This window comes from Osmerus eperlanus, chromosome 15 (genome assembly GCF_963692335.1).
Source record: "Osmerus eperlanus chromosome 15, fOsmEpe2.1, whole genome shotgun sequence".
Lineage (NCBI taxonomy): Eukaryota > Metazoa > Chordata > Actinopteri > Osmeriformes > Osmeridae > Osmerus > Osmerus eperlanus.
Window position 1 is genome coordinate 15,587,272 of NC_085032.1, and position 15,834 is coordinate 15,603,105.

A 15,834-nucleotide genomic window follows, 5' to 3' on the forward strand; every position below is an offset into this window, starting at 1 on the left:
TGGCTGTGACGTAGATAGGTTGGGTTTTGCCCCACCTAAACAAAACCTGAGCTGAAAACGGGTGAGAAACTGTTCAACGGTCTAACTCCACATTTCAGTGCGACAAAGTTTTTGAGCTTTGCACATGCTTTCAGCAACTCATTTCACACTGATGTACTGAAAAGCAAATCATGGAATTTGCTTTACAGCAACTTTAATTCTTCACATCTCTTCATTTCTATCCTCCAATATCACCACTTCCTGCTTAACCTCCTGCCAGTCCACCAGGGACAGACAGCGTTACTTTAGAGTCCTACAGCAGCTCTGAGTCGCCACGCCTTGGGCTTCATCCTTCATCCCTGATATATTTTATCAACTGTGGTTGAGTTTTTATCCTTTTAATTTCATTTGGTATTCATCCATGGCATGGTGGTATGATCCTTGGTATGATGGTGTTTATCCATTATCCTTTATACTCTCTCCCTCTGCCTCTCTCCCTCGTCCTCGCCCTCTCTCCCTCGTCCTCTCTCCCTCGTCCTCTCTCCCTCGTCCTCGCCCTCTCTCCCTCGTCCTCTCTCCCTCGTCCTCGCCCTCTCTCCCTCGCCCTCTCTTCCTCTCTCCCTCGTCCTCTCTCCCTGATCCCTTCCAGTGAAGACAGTAATGAGCTACAAACTTCACCGCATTTACAACAACGATATTACTGCCTTGTTAGTGTTCACCAACTTAAGTACATGGAGCTGTTATCAAAAAGGATCTCAAAACATCTGACATGTTCCAGTGCCATGTTTGAAAGATGCTCTTTGGAGTGCATCTACACACAACTTTGTGGGTTAGGTGTCATAAAGTTTGTGATATTTCTCTCTCCTCTCTTCCTTCCTCTCTGATATGCATAGGGCCACATGATGAGCACATTTTATCAACTGTGGTTGAGTTTTTATCCTTTTAATTTCATTTGGTATTCATCCATGGCATGGTGGTATGATCCTTGGTATGATGGTGTTTATCCATTATCCTTTATACTCTCTCCCTCGTCCTCTCTCCCTCTCTCCCTCGCCCTCTCTCCCTCGTCCTCTCTCCCTCTCGCCCTCTCTCCCTCGCCCTCTGTCCCTCTCGCCCTCTCTCCCTCGCCCTCTGTCCCTCGCCCTCTCTCCCTCTGTCGCTCGCCCTCTCTCCCTCTGTCGCTCTCCCTCTCTCTCTCTCCCTCGCCCTCTGTCCCTCGCCCTCTCTCCCTCTGTCGCTCGCCCTCTCTCCCTCGTCCTCTCTCCCTCGTCCTCGCCCTCTCTCCCTCGTCCTCTCTCCCTCGTCCTCGCCCTCTCTCCCTCTCTCCCTCGTCCTCGCCCTCTCTCCCTCGTCCTCTCTCCCGGATCCCTTCCAGTGAAGACAGTAATGAGCTACAAACTTCACCGCATTTACAACAACGATATTACTGCCTTGTTAGTGTTCACCAACTTAAGTACATGGAGCTGTTATCAAAAAGGATCTCAAAACATCCGACATGTTCCAGTGCCATGTTTGAAAGATGCTCTTTGGAGTGCATCTACACACAACTTTGTGGGTTAGGTGTCATAAGGTTTGTGATATTTCTCTCTCCTCTCTTCCTTCCTCTCTGATATGCATAGGACCACATGATGAGCACACACACAACCATACACAAACACACACAAACACACACAGAGGAAGCACACACACATGCAATCGCCCCCTCCCTCTCTGTTTCTCTTCCAGACAAACTACAAACCAACGGAAACTAAAGTCACACCACCGTTTGTCCGCGATCACATACATCAAAAACCAGTTGAATGCAGCACAGAGGAGTCTCCCTCTCTCCACTGCACACTCTGTCACGAAGATCTGATGCAGTCCTCAACTCTGCAGTTCTTCAACCCCACAACTACAAATCTTAAGGTACGTTTCAAACTGCATACTCTTTTACGGAAATAGATCCTAGTACAGATGGTTTAGGTTTCAGTTCTAGAGGTGTCACCAGCTGTTTCTCACGTGTAACCTTGGTTGCAATATAGTCCAATATTCTGTCACCTCTAGTTAACTTGACATGTTTAGAGCTGAACTGTTCCATAAAACAACCTAGATCTTTCAAACAAATTACACTCCTATCAAACCAGTTTAGTGTTCCCTTCAAGCAAGTGATTACATATGTTTATCAGCCCAATGTGTCTTCCTGGAGCTGTGTTGAAATGCCTCGACTCATCCCACATCACATGTTTGGGTATCAATCAACATGAAAACCATAAATGAATAAATGTCCATGCCATACCCCACTACACTGAGACAGCATGCATCTTCATCTCTCTCTCCCTCTGTTCTAAAGGTTTCCGTTTTCCTCCTCCTCATTTCGTACTAAAATGGAGTATATCTCTGCTAACAACACCACCATCCCCACCGTCACCCTGTCCACAATGGTCAAGCCGTTTGCCAAGTGTGGACACCGCCAAGCGCTCACCGTCATCTACTCCACCATCATGCTGTTGGGCGGCGTCGGAGGGATCCTAATGGTCCGCACCTTCAAGTCAAGCAAGTCCGTCATCACCATCGCCGTGATGAACCTCACCATCGCTCACAGCCTCTTCCTGCTGACCGTGCCCTTCAGACTACACTACTATGCTGTGGGCACCTGGGAGATGGGCCTGCAGGCCTGCAACGCGGTGAGCGGGATGATCCACTGTCACATGTACCTGAGCTTTGTGTTCTACACCGTCATCATCGTGCTCCGCATCTGGTCGCACTACGGCAAGGAGAACAACGCGCGTTTCTACCGGAACATGCACGCCTTCCTAGCCAGCCTGGCCGTGTGGGTCATCTTCCTGGTCGTCGTGCCCCTCGTGCTCCAGTTCTACGGCCACCAGAAGGGGACCAAGGACTCCAAGCAGTGCTTCCATTTCGCCAATCGGATGGAGAACGCAGGGGTGAAGGTGTTCAACTACATGGTGATCTCTGTGATCTGCGTGACGGCCTTCACGCTGATGGGTCTCCAGGTCCACATCCTGTTGGTGCTCCTCAGGAAGAAAGGTCAGGATGGCCTGGTCCAGCAGCAGCTCAACGCCCAGATGAAGAGTCTCCTCTTCATCCTTGTCCTCATGGTGTGCTTCGTACCCTACCAGCTGTTCCGCCTGTACTACCTGGAACACCTGCATCTGGAGGAGGTCAACGAGCTGTTCCTCACCCTCACCGCTCTGAGCTGCGTCGATATGCTCATCTTCCTGTTGTGTTGGAGGAGGTGATGGATGAGGGTGGAGGTGATGGATAGAGGAGGTGATGGATGAGGGTGGAGGTGATGGATAGAGGAGGAGGTGATGGATGAGGGTGGAGGTGATGGATAGAGGAGGAGGTGATGGATGAGGGTGGAGGTGATGGATAGAGGAGGAGGTGATGGATGAGGGTGGAGGTGATGGATAGAGGAGGTGATGGATAGAGGAGGTGATGGATGAGGGTGGAGGTGATGGATAGAGGAGGAGGTGATGGATGAGGGTGGAGGTGATGGATAGAGGAGGTGATGGATGAGGGTGGAGGTGATGGATAGAGGAGGAGGTGATGGATGAGGGTGGAGGTGATGGATAGAGGAGGTGGTGATGGATGAGGCGTTTTATTATTATATTTATTATTATTATGTGTAGCACGAAACAGCGTGCTACCAGGTTGGTTGTAGAACCTGTTAAAAAGGGATGGTGGACTGAGTTAGTCCAGTAAGATGACATCCACTGTGCGTTTTGCTCCTGCTTGCGACTTTACAAAAATGTCCGTCCCTGCTGTCCGTGAGGAATAACAACTAACTCTGATCTTCTCCTGTCTGGCCCCCCAATGGTGGAATTGTTGTTGAAAAAACATCACACTGTTGTAATTATGAAGATGGAGAATGATTATGGATTATGAAAAATGGGAATTGGCACTTATTTGCTTTTCACAATGTATGCTCATGTTTTGCCTCACCGCAATGTTTTTGGGGCTATCTCGTTGTTTATGATCATTGACTTTTGTAAAGCTCTCTCTTGGAAGTCGCTTTGGATAAAAGCGTCTGCTAAATGAATAAATGTAAATCAAATGTGCAACTGGAAAGACTCTTTTGGGTAATCGGTAAATGATTAAGATGATCCTAAATGAACAGATGTACAACAGAGAAAACAGAACAATGTCGAGTTTTCGTCAGGTTGCATTGTTGAGAACATGGTCCTGAAGGAAATCCGAAATGAGGTTGGGAAATATTGACCGCTTGTATGCAATGTTGCAATATGTTTGTTTTTCTCACGTTACAAAATGCTCCCAGACATCATGAATGGTAAAACAGCACCATCTCCTGGTGACTTATGGAAATTACAAATTAAAATGGCCCTTATCATACCTAGCGTCTGATGTAAAATAACTAATTTGACCTCTTTTTTTTCTTCGAAAAACCCCCCCATAGGCATCTTGAGACAAACTTTCTCGTCTCCAGTCTGTAAAATAATTATGGCAATAGCCTTTAATCGGCTACATTTCCAAATGTAAAGGTAAATAAATGTCCACACTGTTACTATTTAACCTTTTTTACGTGAAACATTAGCTTTTCCACCCTCACACGGTCTTCACCAAGCTAGAAGTTATGTCCACCATAGTTGATACATTCACACCCGGTGATTTCTGCTTTTAGTTTTATGGGACCTGGTTACTGTTTAACATCCCCACCCTACTTTCAGTTTGTTTAGTAAATCGATCTAATGACAGGCCATGCCGGCGCCATCGAATGTGTGGCTCAATGAATTATAGGCCCGATAGCTTCCCTTCTCAGCTAATGTTGTCGCATGTCGCAATTCAACTCACTTTGCTTTTAAATCAGCGACAAGGTAGACAAGTGACACGGAGACTAACGTCGCTTTAGCGGCGCGTTTTGTTTACTGGACAAGTAGCTAACATTTGGACAAATGCACGGACACAAAAAAGGTAGGCTAAGCAAAGGCTACGTGCCTTCTGAAAATGCATGTCGAAATGTTTGTCGAATTTATTTATTTAAATAAATTGAAGTTTTTGAAGTTAGTTCAAGTTAATGTGTATTGGAAAGAAACTTAGGACAACTAGTCGAGTTGCACATCTGGATACTTGTACCTACCTGATCGACTATCCGCTATCAGAAATACACCCCGAAGGATGTCACGTGATTCCGTATTGGTCGGATAGGGGTTTGTCCCCCGTGTAGAACAGAACAAATAGGCCTGAACTATCTCAGCGGGGCTGTAATGCCTTCTTGGGTGTGAAAGATTTCTTTTGCGTCCGTCCTGAAAACGGAGTGTGGTTGGATGGGATCCAGTGGGGTTTTTGCTGAGCTAGTTTTGTAGAGTTCTAATCTAAATGTTCTGTAGTCAGATAGTGAGTCTGCTTCCTCAGCCAGCTCCATTCAAGTGCTTTCAAGAAGTAAAAAAAACCTGTAGCAGATAAGATATCTTTGTTACACGCAGTCTAATAAAGATGACATGCAATAACTCGTATCGTGTTCTGTTCTGGAATTGTCTTGTTTTTAATCTAAATTACGCTCCCCCTGATATGATGAGGGGAGCCTTCTTCAACATAGGCAATCAAGATTCAGTTTTTAGTGACTGAATATAGTTGAACTTCACCAACACGGAAAAGTAGGCCTACGACGTTCACAAATTAATTTCAGATAATGTATTTATTTAGCTGGCCCTTTTATTAGAGGCCAACCTCCTGTAGGCAACAGGGGATATTGAACTTGCAACCTCCTAATCAGCAGTCAAATACTCCATATTTAGTAAGCTAAGAAAGCTGTTTAGGTTTTCCATTGCAGGAAAATTATTCTTGTTAGCAAGCATCAGCAGGTACGAAGGCTCACCTGATGTCTGGTCATTAAGGCTAAAGTATAAATACAGCGGACAGTATTATGGCCGCTTCACACAGGACATCACTGTTAGCTCTGTTTTATGATACTGAGAGGTTTGAGTTGCTAGGCATGCTGTCGCTACCGTTTTCTCTCCACGACCACAAGCTTTCCTCTTTCCTTCCTTCTTACCCTCCTCCTTTCATCCGTCCTTGCTGCCTTTCTTCCTTCCTTCATTAATCGTGTCCTTCCCTACCTCCTTTCCTTACCTCCTTTCTTCCTTCCTCTCCTCCTTCCTTCCTTAGTTCCTCTCCTACTTCCTTTCCTACTTCCTCTTTCCTTTCTTAGTTCCTCTCCTACTTCCTCTCCTCTTTCCTCTCTTCCTTCCAAACCTCCTTCCTCGCCTCAGAATTAGATCAGGTGCACTTGTTTCCTGAGTTTGGCCCGCTACCCTGCTGCACCTGCTGCTGGGGAGGAGAGGGTGGAAGCAAGGCGTCTGTGTGTGTGAGGGGCGTGTGAATGTGATGAGAAACACTGGCCACTTCCTCCTCTCTCTCTTTTTTACCGCTCCCCCTTTTGCTCTCGCTCTACCTCTCCTACTCTCTCTACCTCTACCGGTCTCTCTTCACCTCTTTCTGTCTTTTCTCTGTACGTCTCTCTCAGTAACTTCTCTTTCTCCTACTCTCTCCTTCTGTATATCCTTGTCTCTCTACTTCTCACTTTTTCACTCTCTCCATATCTCTCTCTTCCTCTCTCTCTTTCTCTAAACTAAACATGATGAGTCAGGGGCCTTGCCCTCAGAGCTGAGTTAAAGAGTAATCCATCTCTATCCTACATACAAACACATTTAAACACGTACACACTCTCTCTCTCTCTCCCTCTTATTTCCTGTCTTCCTCTCATAGAGGGCCCTCATAGATGTTGAACAGTGCCATGTCATGGGAGATATCGTTCCTGCATTGGGACCTCCCAGCCCACTCTAGTGTCCAGGTAGTTAATCAGTGATGATGTGTAATCTTCTGTGTCTCCATCCCTTCATTATACAGCCCTCATACACAGACTCCTCGTTGCTCCACTCATAAACCGATTGACGTCGTCCTCATTCTATCCTGTCACACTCAATCTCATCTCCATTATAATGGCAGCATTTGATTGCGTTTCCTCACAGACAGTGCTATTCAGTGCTGTGAAACTATGTGGCCAATCTTCATGTCCATGTCAAACATTGAGTATTTGTTGGTTTGGAGCGTAGCATTCTGCTACTGAATCCCCCTGGTCCTAAAATACCCAAATCCTGGTTTCAAAACACCCTGGTCTTGATCTTAAATACCCCCTTCTTATACATACACGTGTCTCTAGTCCTGCTGTAGGCCAGGTGGTTAGCTTGCTTCCAGCGCATTAGGAGAATGTCCTGTCTGGCCTGAAGGTATCAGTGGTTTTCCTTCATCATATCTGATCATGATGGGGTGAGGGGGTGGCAGGGGGGGTACTGCTCAGCCATTGATAAGATTAAGCGGTGAGTGGATGTTACACACACACACACACACACACACACACACACACACACACACACAGCGTTATTACCACTTGCTGCACCCTGCCTCCCAATGGGCCTTTTGGAAACGAGAGGTGGAATATCTCCTGGCCTGTTATCTCTCCATCCCTGTGATAAGGGAGAAGGAGGAGGACAGATAAGTCATGTGCAACAAGGTGAGAAGTCCTGATCTTGGCTCCTCCTTTATTGGCATGAAGACCAATCAGGGTCAAATTTAAATTGTCTACCTGAAGTAGCCGTCCAGGCCACAGAGTGCCACGGAGGTGTGGAGGATAGAGTCGGGCATAGGAGAGAGGGAGAGAAAAAGAGAGGGAGAAAGAGGGAGAGACTGGAAGAAGAGCAGTAGAGAAAGATAGAAAGGCGTAGAAGTGATGTGAGAAATAAAAGTAGCTAAGATAGAGGGAACAGAAATATTGAGAGAGACAGAAGAAAGGGGAGAGGGATAAAGAGAGAGAAGGCGCTCTGAGAGACAATCATTCAGGAATGAAGTACCCTCCTGCTCCTCTCACTAAGTCCCTGTTGGATATGGATGTTGCTAACTACTGTGAGGGTCTCGACCCCACATACAGCACGCTGGGCTTCGAGAACGCAGACGTGCTCTATGGAGGAGGAGGTGAGACACACACACACACACATACATACATGTATGCTGTACACACACACACACACACACACACACACATACATGCATGCTGTATACACACACACACTTATACTGTATACACACACACATGCGTGATAGATGACACACTCACATGCACACACACACACACAGGACGATGCAGTGGGCTTTGGGTCTGCAGTTACAGGGTGAATGTGTAATGTGTAAGAGGAGCATGTTAGGCATCACCTGTCTACTGTAGATGAAGACCTGGAACATTTCTCTGTTTTTATCTGCCCGTGTTTCACTCACAAGCTAATGATTGGCAGGTTACGACAGCTTGCAAGCCACTGAAACTTAACTAGTGAAGAATATTGCGACACCTGAAGCGTTATATCAGAAGTTGTCACTGGGACTAGGTGGTTGTTGCTTTGGATGAAAGGGAATGTTAAAATAAGAAAATGTTAAATGTGGAGTCATCCACTCAGCTGGAGCCAGACACAGTACGAGAAACAACACAATGCTAGTGAGTACCGTACATAGTTAGTTACAGCGTATGAAGTGTGTGCAATGTGACATTGATGAACCATGTCCTGTGATGAAATCCTTAATCTATTGCTGATAGATATGACTGCTCTTAGCTGGTATCGTAAAATAACCTTTTAAGGAGGCAGTCCTCCAAGAGGCAGACAGCACACTGATGTCACTCTGAACACGTGGACCAGAGGGGATGCTGAGTTAAAAATTAACTTCCTCTCTCTGACCGTGTCTGTTATGGAATGGTGTGTTCCTGTTTGCTGGGTGAGATCTGTGGTGCAGGAAAGGGCTCAGAGCTGGTGGTGGTGAGAGACAGAGAGAGAATGAGATAGAGAGAGAAAGTGAGATAGATGGAGAGAGAAAGTGAGATAGATGGAGAGAGAGAGAAAGTGAGATAGATGGAGAGAGAAAGTGAGATAGATGGTGAGAGAAAGAGAGAGAGACGGATCGAGACAGAGGCAGAGAGAGAAAGAGGATGGAAAGAGAAAGTATAATGAAGAGAGACAAAGAAAAAGACTGAAAGAAAGGGAGAGATAAAGATAAAGACAGATGGATAGTTTGGTTTAAAGCTGACCTGCAAAAATGAACGTTTGCTCCAGGATTCCTTCAGTTTGAGTCTTTACTATAAGAAAGAACGTACTGGACCCAGGCACTGTCCTGACCAGCTTTTAAGCGCTCAATACTTCCCAGTACAAACTTTGTTATTACATTACATTTACATTTAGTCATTTAGCAGGCACTCTTATCCAGAGAAACTTACAGTAAGTACAGGGACATTCCCATGAGGCAAGTAGGGTGAAGTGCCTTGCCCAAGGACACAACGTCCGGGAATCGAACTGGCAACCTTCGGATTACTAGCCCGATTCCCTCACCGCTCAGCCACCTGACTCCCTTATTAAGTTCTGATCTGACATGCTGTTAGGTCAGGAGCAAGGGATCTACATGTACTGTGTGTGTATGTGAACTGTGTGATGTATGGTGTCTGTGTGTGTCTACACATATGTTTGTGTGTGTTCTGGTTGACCTGAGGAGTTACCGTGGTGATGAGGATGATGAGGATGATGATGGAGGATCAGATGGGTTCCACAGGCAGATTCCCTCTCCCCCTCCAGCAGTAATGCAGATCTGGAGGAGGTGGATTGATGGAAGCAGGACTTGTAGATGCAGTCAGGAAACAGCTGTCCTGTCCTGTGTAAACCCATCCTGCCCCATGTTATAAATACATTTACTGTGAAGATTTGTTCATTATATATTAATATTTGTGTGTGTGTGGTATCTGTGTGTGGGGTGTGTGTGTGTGTTGCAGACAACATGCCTGCGGAGGCCAGCCTGGCCCAGAGGGAGGGGGTGAGCTGTAACTGTGCTATCTGTGGGGACCGAGCCACAGGGAAACACTACGGAGCCTCCAGCTGTGATGGCTGCAAGGGCTTCTTCAGACGCTCCATACGCAAGAGCCATGTGTACACCTGCAGGTACACACACACACACACACACTCTCAGACACACTAATCCTAACTTTGCAAGAACATAACTTATAGTGATAATGTGTGTTTGTTTGTGTGTGTATGTGTGTGTGTCCAGGTTTAATCGCCAGTGTGTGGTGGACAAGGACAAGAGGAACCAGTGTCGCTTCTGTCGACTCCACAAGTGCTTCAGGGCCGGGATGAAGAAAGAAGGTGAGAGCGAGAGAGCGAGAGAGATAACCTCAAATATAACAAGATTTACACACAACCACAAATAAGAGACATAATTAGGCTAAACAAAAGTTACGATTCCTTCAGTTTATCAGGTGGACTTTGGGGGCCCAGTTATGGACATGAATGACTATGCAATAAGAAATGCAAAGTTAATAACAACAACTTCATACAGAGGCTCTGGTTTAGGGGCCCAGTAGGCCTGTTTGGTAATACGCTCATGTTATTCTGTGTTCGTGCAAATGTGTGTGTGTGTGCAGAGTGGGTGTGTGTGTGCAGAGTGTGTGTGTGTGTTTATGAGGGGTATAACCTTGGAGGGGTTGTTAATGACACCAATCATGTGCTTTTTTTATACATGTCGTTGTCCTGTCTGCCATTGGTTAACATTTGACTGACCTGCTGTGGCTGTTTTGTTTTACTCAGTACACACACGCACGCACACACACACGCGGGCACACGCACAGACAAACACACTGACCACGTCCTGACTGTGTGTGTGTGTGTTCCAGCGGTTCAGAATGAGAGAGATCGTATCAGTTCCCGCAGAAGCACCCAGGACTCACAAGACCTCCCCCCCATCACTGTCCTGGCACAGGCTGAGTCCCTCTCACAACAGGTAGCCGTGTGTGTGTGTGTGTGTGTGTGTGACAGAGAGAGACAGATGGGATGAGTGAGGTTTATATAAGGAAATCATATGTGTGTTTATGACCGGGTAGTGTTCACACTAGCAGTAATAACTCTTACTATTTACATGCTTATTAGCCTGTGACAGGACTCAATGCTCATTATTGTCTCATGATTGCATACTGTGCAATGTACAGTCAATGTGTGTGTGTGTGTTTAGGTATGTGTGGGTGTGTTATGATTACTCACAAGGAAACCAAAAGAAAATCTCTCCCTCGCTCCCTCCAAAACCCTCCCTCTCCCTCTCCACCTCTCCCTCCCTCCAAACCCCTCCCTCCATCCCCACCCCTCCACCCCTCCCTCCCTCCATCCCCACCCCTCCACCCCTCCCTCCCTCCATCCCCACCCCTCCCTTCCCCTCCCTCCCTCCATCCCCACCCCTCCACCCCTCCCTCCCTCCATCCCCACCCCTCCCTTCCCCTCCCTCCCTCCATCCCCACCCCTCCACCCCTCCCTCCCTCCATCCCCACCCCTCCACCCCTCCCTCCCTCCATCCCCACCCCTCCACCCCTCCCTCCCTCCATCCCCACCCCTCCACCCCTCCCTCCCTCCATCCCCACCCCTCCACCCCTCCCTCCCTCCATCCCCACCCCTCCCTTCCCCTCCCTCCCTCCATCCCCACCCCTCCACCCCTCCCTCCCTCCATCCCCACCCCTCCACCCCTCCCTCCCTCCATCCCCACCCCTCCCTTCCCCTCCCTCCCTCCATCCCCACCCCTCCACCCCTCCCTCCCTCCATCCCCACCCCTCCCTTCCCCTCCCTCCCTCCATCCCCACCCCTCCACCCCTCCCTCCCTCCATCCCCACCCCTCCACCCCTCCCTCCCTCCATCCCCACCCCTCCACCCCTCCCTCCCTCCATCCCCACCCCTCCACCCCTCCCTCCCTCCATCCCCACCCCTCCACCCCTCCCTCCCTCCATCCCCACCCCTCCCTTCCCCTCCCTCCCTCCATCCCCACCCCTCCACCCCTCCCTCCCTCCATCCCCACCCCTCCCTTCCCCTCCCTCCCTCCATCCCCACCCCTCCACCCCTCCCTCCCTCCATCCCCACCCCTCCCTTCCCCTCCCTCCCTCCATCCCCACCCCTCCACCCCTCCCTCCCTCCATCCCCACCCCTCCACCCCTCCCTCCCTCCATCCCCACCCCTCCACCCCTCCCTCCCTCCATCCCCACCCCTCCACCCCTCCCTCCCTCCATCCCCACCCCTCCACCCCTCCCTCCCTCCATCCCCACCCCTCCACCCCTCCCTCCCTCCATCCCCACCCCTCCCTTCCCCTCCCTCCCTCCATCCCCACCCCTCCACCCCTCCCTCCCTCCATCCCCACCCCTCCACCCCTCCCTCCCTCCATCCCCACCCCTCCCTTCCCCTCCCTCCCTCCATCCCCACCCCTCCACCCCTCCCTCCCTCCATCCCCACCCCTCCCTTCCCCTCCCTCCCTCCATCCCCACCCCTCCACCCCTCCCTCCCTCCATCCCCACCCCTCCACCCCTCCCTCCCTCCATCCCCACCCCTCCCTTCCCCTCCCTCCCTCCATCCCCACCCCTCCACCCCTCCCTCCCTCCATCCCCACCCCTCCCTTCCCCTCCCTCCCTCCATCCCCACCCCTCCACCCCTCCCTCCCTCCATCCCCACCCCTCCACCCCTCCCTCCCTCCATCCCCACCCCTCCACCCCTCCCTCCCTCCATCCCCACCCCTCCACCCCTCCCTCCCTCCATCCCCACCCCTCCACCCCTCCCTCCCTCCATCCCCACCCCTCCACCCCTCCCTCCCTCCATCCCCACCCCTCCACCCCTCCCTCCCTCCATCCCCACCCCTCCCTTCCCCTCTCTCCCTCCCTACAGATCAATGCAGTGGGTGTGGCGGGGGGTCCGGGGGATGTGGAGCAGAGAGCAGCCAGTGTTGGGGACGTGTGTGACTCCATGAGGCAGCAGCTTCTGGTGCTGGTGGAGTGGGCCAAGTACATCCCTGCCTTCGGAGAGCTGCCTCTGGATGACCAGGTTAACAACAACAACAACAACATCTACCACACAATAAACAACAGCCAATCAAGAAGATACAGTCTCACCGGGCATTTCATGTGGCCCCTCTGTGTTATGGGGATAGCATTTCATCTAATAGGGGTGTGTGTGTGTGTGTGTGTGTGCAGGTCAGCCTGCTGAGGGCTCATGCAGGTGAACACCTTCTACTTGGGGTCGCCAAGAGGTCGATGCCTTTCAAGGACTTCCTGCTTTTGGGTAAGGAAGGACCGATCAGTCACTGTCGTACATAAAACAGCCAATCAGGCCCTGGCATGCTAGCGTGTCAAGCGTGATTTAAAGCCTGACACACCAAGGCCACAGGTCATTGGCCTCCTTTGACAACGTTGTACAACCTGATAATCATTGACTTGAAGTGCTGGGAGCTTAAGGGCCTACTGTGGCTTTCAGAAATGTCTTCACGACCAAACACTGTGCAAACACTGTGCAAACTTACAACGGCTTGTTCTCACACACACACACACACACTCTCTCAAACCCCTGCATTAGCTGAACAGGCTCACCTGAGCACACACACACAGGCAATCACAAGTACACAAACACACACACACACACCCCCAGCTGTGAGTAACCTGTGCTGGTGGTTCAGGCAGTGGCTGTGTGATCCAGCGGGGCTGTGCAGAGCCGGAGCTGAGCCGGGTGGCAGGGCGTGTGCTGGACGAGCTGGTGCTGCCCTTCCAGGACATCCAGATCGACGCCAACGAGTACGCTGCCCTCAAGGCCATCGTCTTCTTCGACCCTGGTAGCTTCCCTGCACCGCACACACACACACACACATCCACACACAGGTCCACACACACACAGGTCCATGTCCACACACACACACGTCCACACACACACAGGTCCATGTGCACACACACACACACACGTCCACACACACACAGGTCCATGTCCACACACACACACATGTCCACACACACACAGGTCCATGTCCACACACACACACACGTCCACACACACACACACACACGTCCACACACACACAGGTCCATGTGCACACACACACACACGTCCACACACACACACACACGTCCACACACACACACACAGGTCCATGTCCACACACACACGGCCACATGCACAAACACCCCCTTCACTCTCCCACCCTCCTGCCCCTCTTCCCCAGACGCTAAATCTCTGCGGGACCCGTCTAAGATCAAGGCGATGCGGCAGCAGGTCCAGATGAGCCTGGAGGACTACATTAACGACCGTCAGTACGACTCCCGCGGGCGCTTCGGGGAGCTGCTGCTCCTGCTTCCTACCCTGCAGAGCATCACCTGGCAGATGATCGAACAGCTGCAGTTCGTCAAGCTCTGCGGCCTGGCCAAGATAGACAACCTGCTGCAGGAGATGCTACTGGGAGGTGAGGCTGCCATACACACTGCATCTATACATGTATACACAGTATAGAGAGAGAGATACTGCATCTATCTCTGTATATTGTGATTTATGAACATTGTAGTACAACAAAGTATGTATCTATGTATGTATGTATGTATGTAATCTCTGTACTAGAGAGGGTACAATTTCTGGGGAAATTGTAAAGTGTGCTTGCAGCTGCCCCAGCTGGGGTAGTTTTTTACTACATCCCCTCCAAACCTGTTGTTACAATCAGCATCAAACGTCCAAATATTTGGAGAATGAATCCAGGATAGCTTGGTGTTCTGATTTCTGATTGGCTATGGTTTTCTGTCCGTCATCTCCAGGCCTGGCGTCCGATCCCGCCCACCTGCACCACCCATCTCACACCCAGCTGAGCCACGACCCTCACACTGGACACACACTGGTCATCAGCGCCATGCCAGCCACACACACTCCTCAGATAGGTGAGATACACACACATACACACATGTATGCACTTACTGTACACTGCATACAATTCAACCAATGGTTGTCTTTCTCTCTCCTCTCCCCTTCTCTTCCAATCTCTCCCTCTCTCTGTCTCTCTCTCCCTCCCTCTGTCTCTGTCTCTGTCTCTGTCTCTGTCTCTCTCTCTCTCTCTCTCTCTCTCTCTCTCTCTCTCTCTCTCTCTCTCTCTCTCTCCGTCTCTCTCCCTCCCTCTCTCTCTCTCCCTCTCTCCGTCTCTCTCTCCCTCTCTCTCCCTCCCTCTCTCTCCCTCTCCCTCTCTCCCTCTCCAGCCTCTCCTGACACGCCCATCCCCTCTCCTCCTTTGGCGTCTGGTCCAGAAGGCTTCAAGACCTCCACAAGCCCCTCCCACCTCATCCTAGCCCCGCCCCCACCCCACAGACACACCCCCGAGCCACCTCTTTGATCCTAACCACACCCTCCCCATCTCTCTACCCCTCTCTATCCCTTTCTCCCTCTCTCTCTCACAAACAGCTTCATTAGTTATCAGTCGTCAGTTGTGTGTGATTTGTTAAAACACAACGACAACTAATCAGAGCATTTTAACATATCAGTTCTGTCTGTCCACTCTATAACTGTTTCGTGATAAATAAATAAAAATGTCATGCTGTGTGCTTTACGTTTACCATGTAGAAGTTATGTTCAATATTCAGATTTTACACCGTGTCATTGTACCTTTATACATGATGATGAAAACACACGTATGTACAGTATATCTTTTCTATATAATACATTTACATTTATCAGACGCTCTTATCCAGAGCGACTTACAGTAAGTACATACTATATAAACTTTGCAGCTTTGCCCTTTCTTTCAAATATGAAAAATGATGGACGTCATGCAGTCATATTTAATTCAAACTTGACTATTTGTGCTTGTGTAAAAAAAAGAAAAAAAGAAATATCTGTATTATGTGATTTAGCTAGGTTTTATACATTTTGTTTATGATAGCATGTTCCTGTAAGCATGCTGTACAAGTCATAATGGTATATCATTAATTTATATCACTTCCGTGTCGGTAAGGACCTATAGTGAGATGTTTAAGGTGTATTGGCTCCA

General features: G+C 49.6%; 2 protein-coding genes across 3 annotated transcripts; both read left to right on the top strand.

Moving 5' to 3' along the window:
- Positions 1 to 2,311: 2,311 nt before the first annotated feature.
- Positions 2,312 to 3,412, top strand: LOC134035255 (probable G-protein coupled receptor 141). The gene is made up of 2 exons (XM_062480209.1): positions 2,312 to 3,249; positions 3,396 to 3,412. The coding sequence occupies exon 1, from the start codon at positions 2,343 to 2,345 to the stop codon at positions 3,216 to 3,218; it is 876 nt and encodes a 291-aa protein (XP_062336193.1). The 5' UTR covers positions 2,312 to 2,342; the 3' UTR covers positions 3,219 to 3,249; positions 3,396 to 3,412.
- A 1,254-nt stretch (positions 3,413 to 4,666) lies between these two features.
- On the top strand, positions 4,667 to 15,216 carry hnf4g (hepatocyte nuclear factor 4, gamma). Of its 2 annotated transcripts, none has more exons than XM_062480089.1 (10): positions 4,667 to 4,911; positions 9,800 to 9,965; positions 10,075 to 10,169; positions 10,697 to 10,803; positions 12,714 to 12,869; positions 13,019 to 13,106; positions 13,498 to 13,650; positions 14,035 to 14,271; positions 14,615 to 14,734; positions 15,047 to 15,216. In XM_062480089.1, the coding sequence occupies exons 1-10, from the start codon at positions 4,893 to 4,895 to the stop codon at positions 15,178 to 15,180; spliced, it is 1,275 nt and encodes a 424-aa protein (XP_062336073.1). In that variant the 5' UTR covers positions 4,667 to 4,892; the 3' UTR covers positions 15,181 to 15,216. The 2 variants fall into 2 exon arrangements, with proteins under 2 accessions (XP_062336073.1, XP_062336072.1); XM_062480088.1 differs by lacking the exon at positions 4,667 to 4,911 and adding an exon at positions 7,393 to 7,968.
- Positions 15,217 to 15,834: the final 618 nt, after the last annotated feature.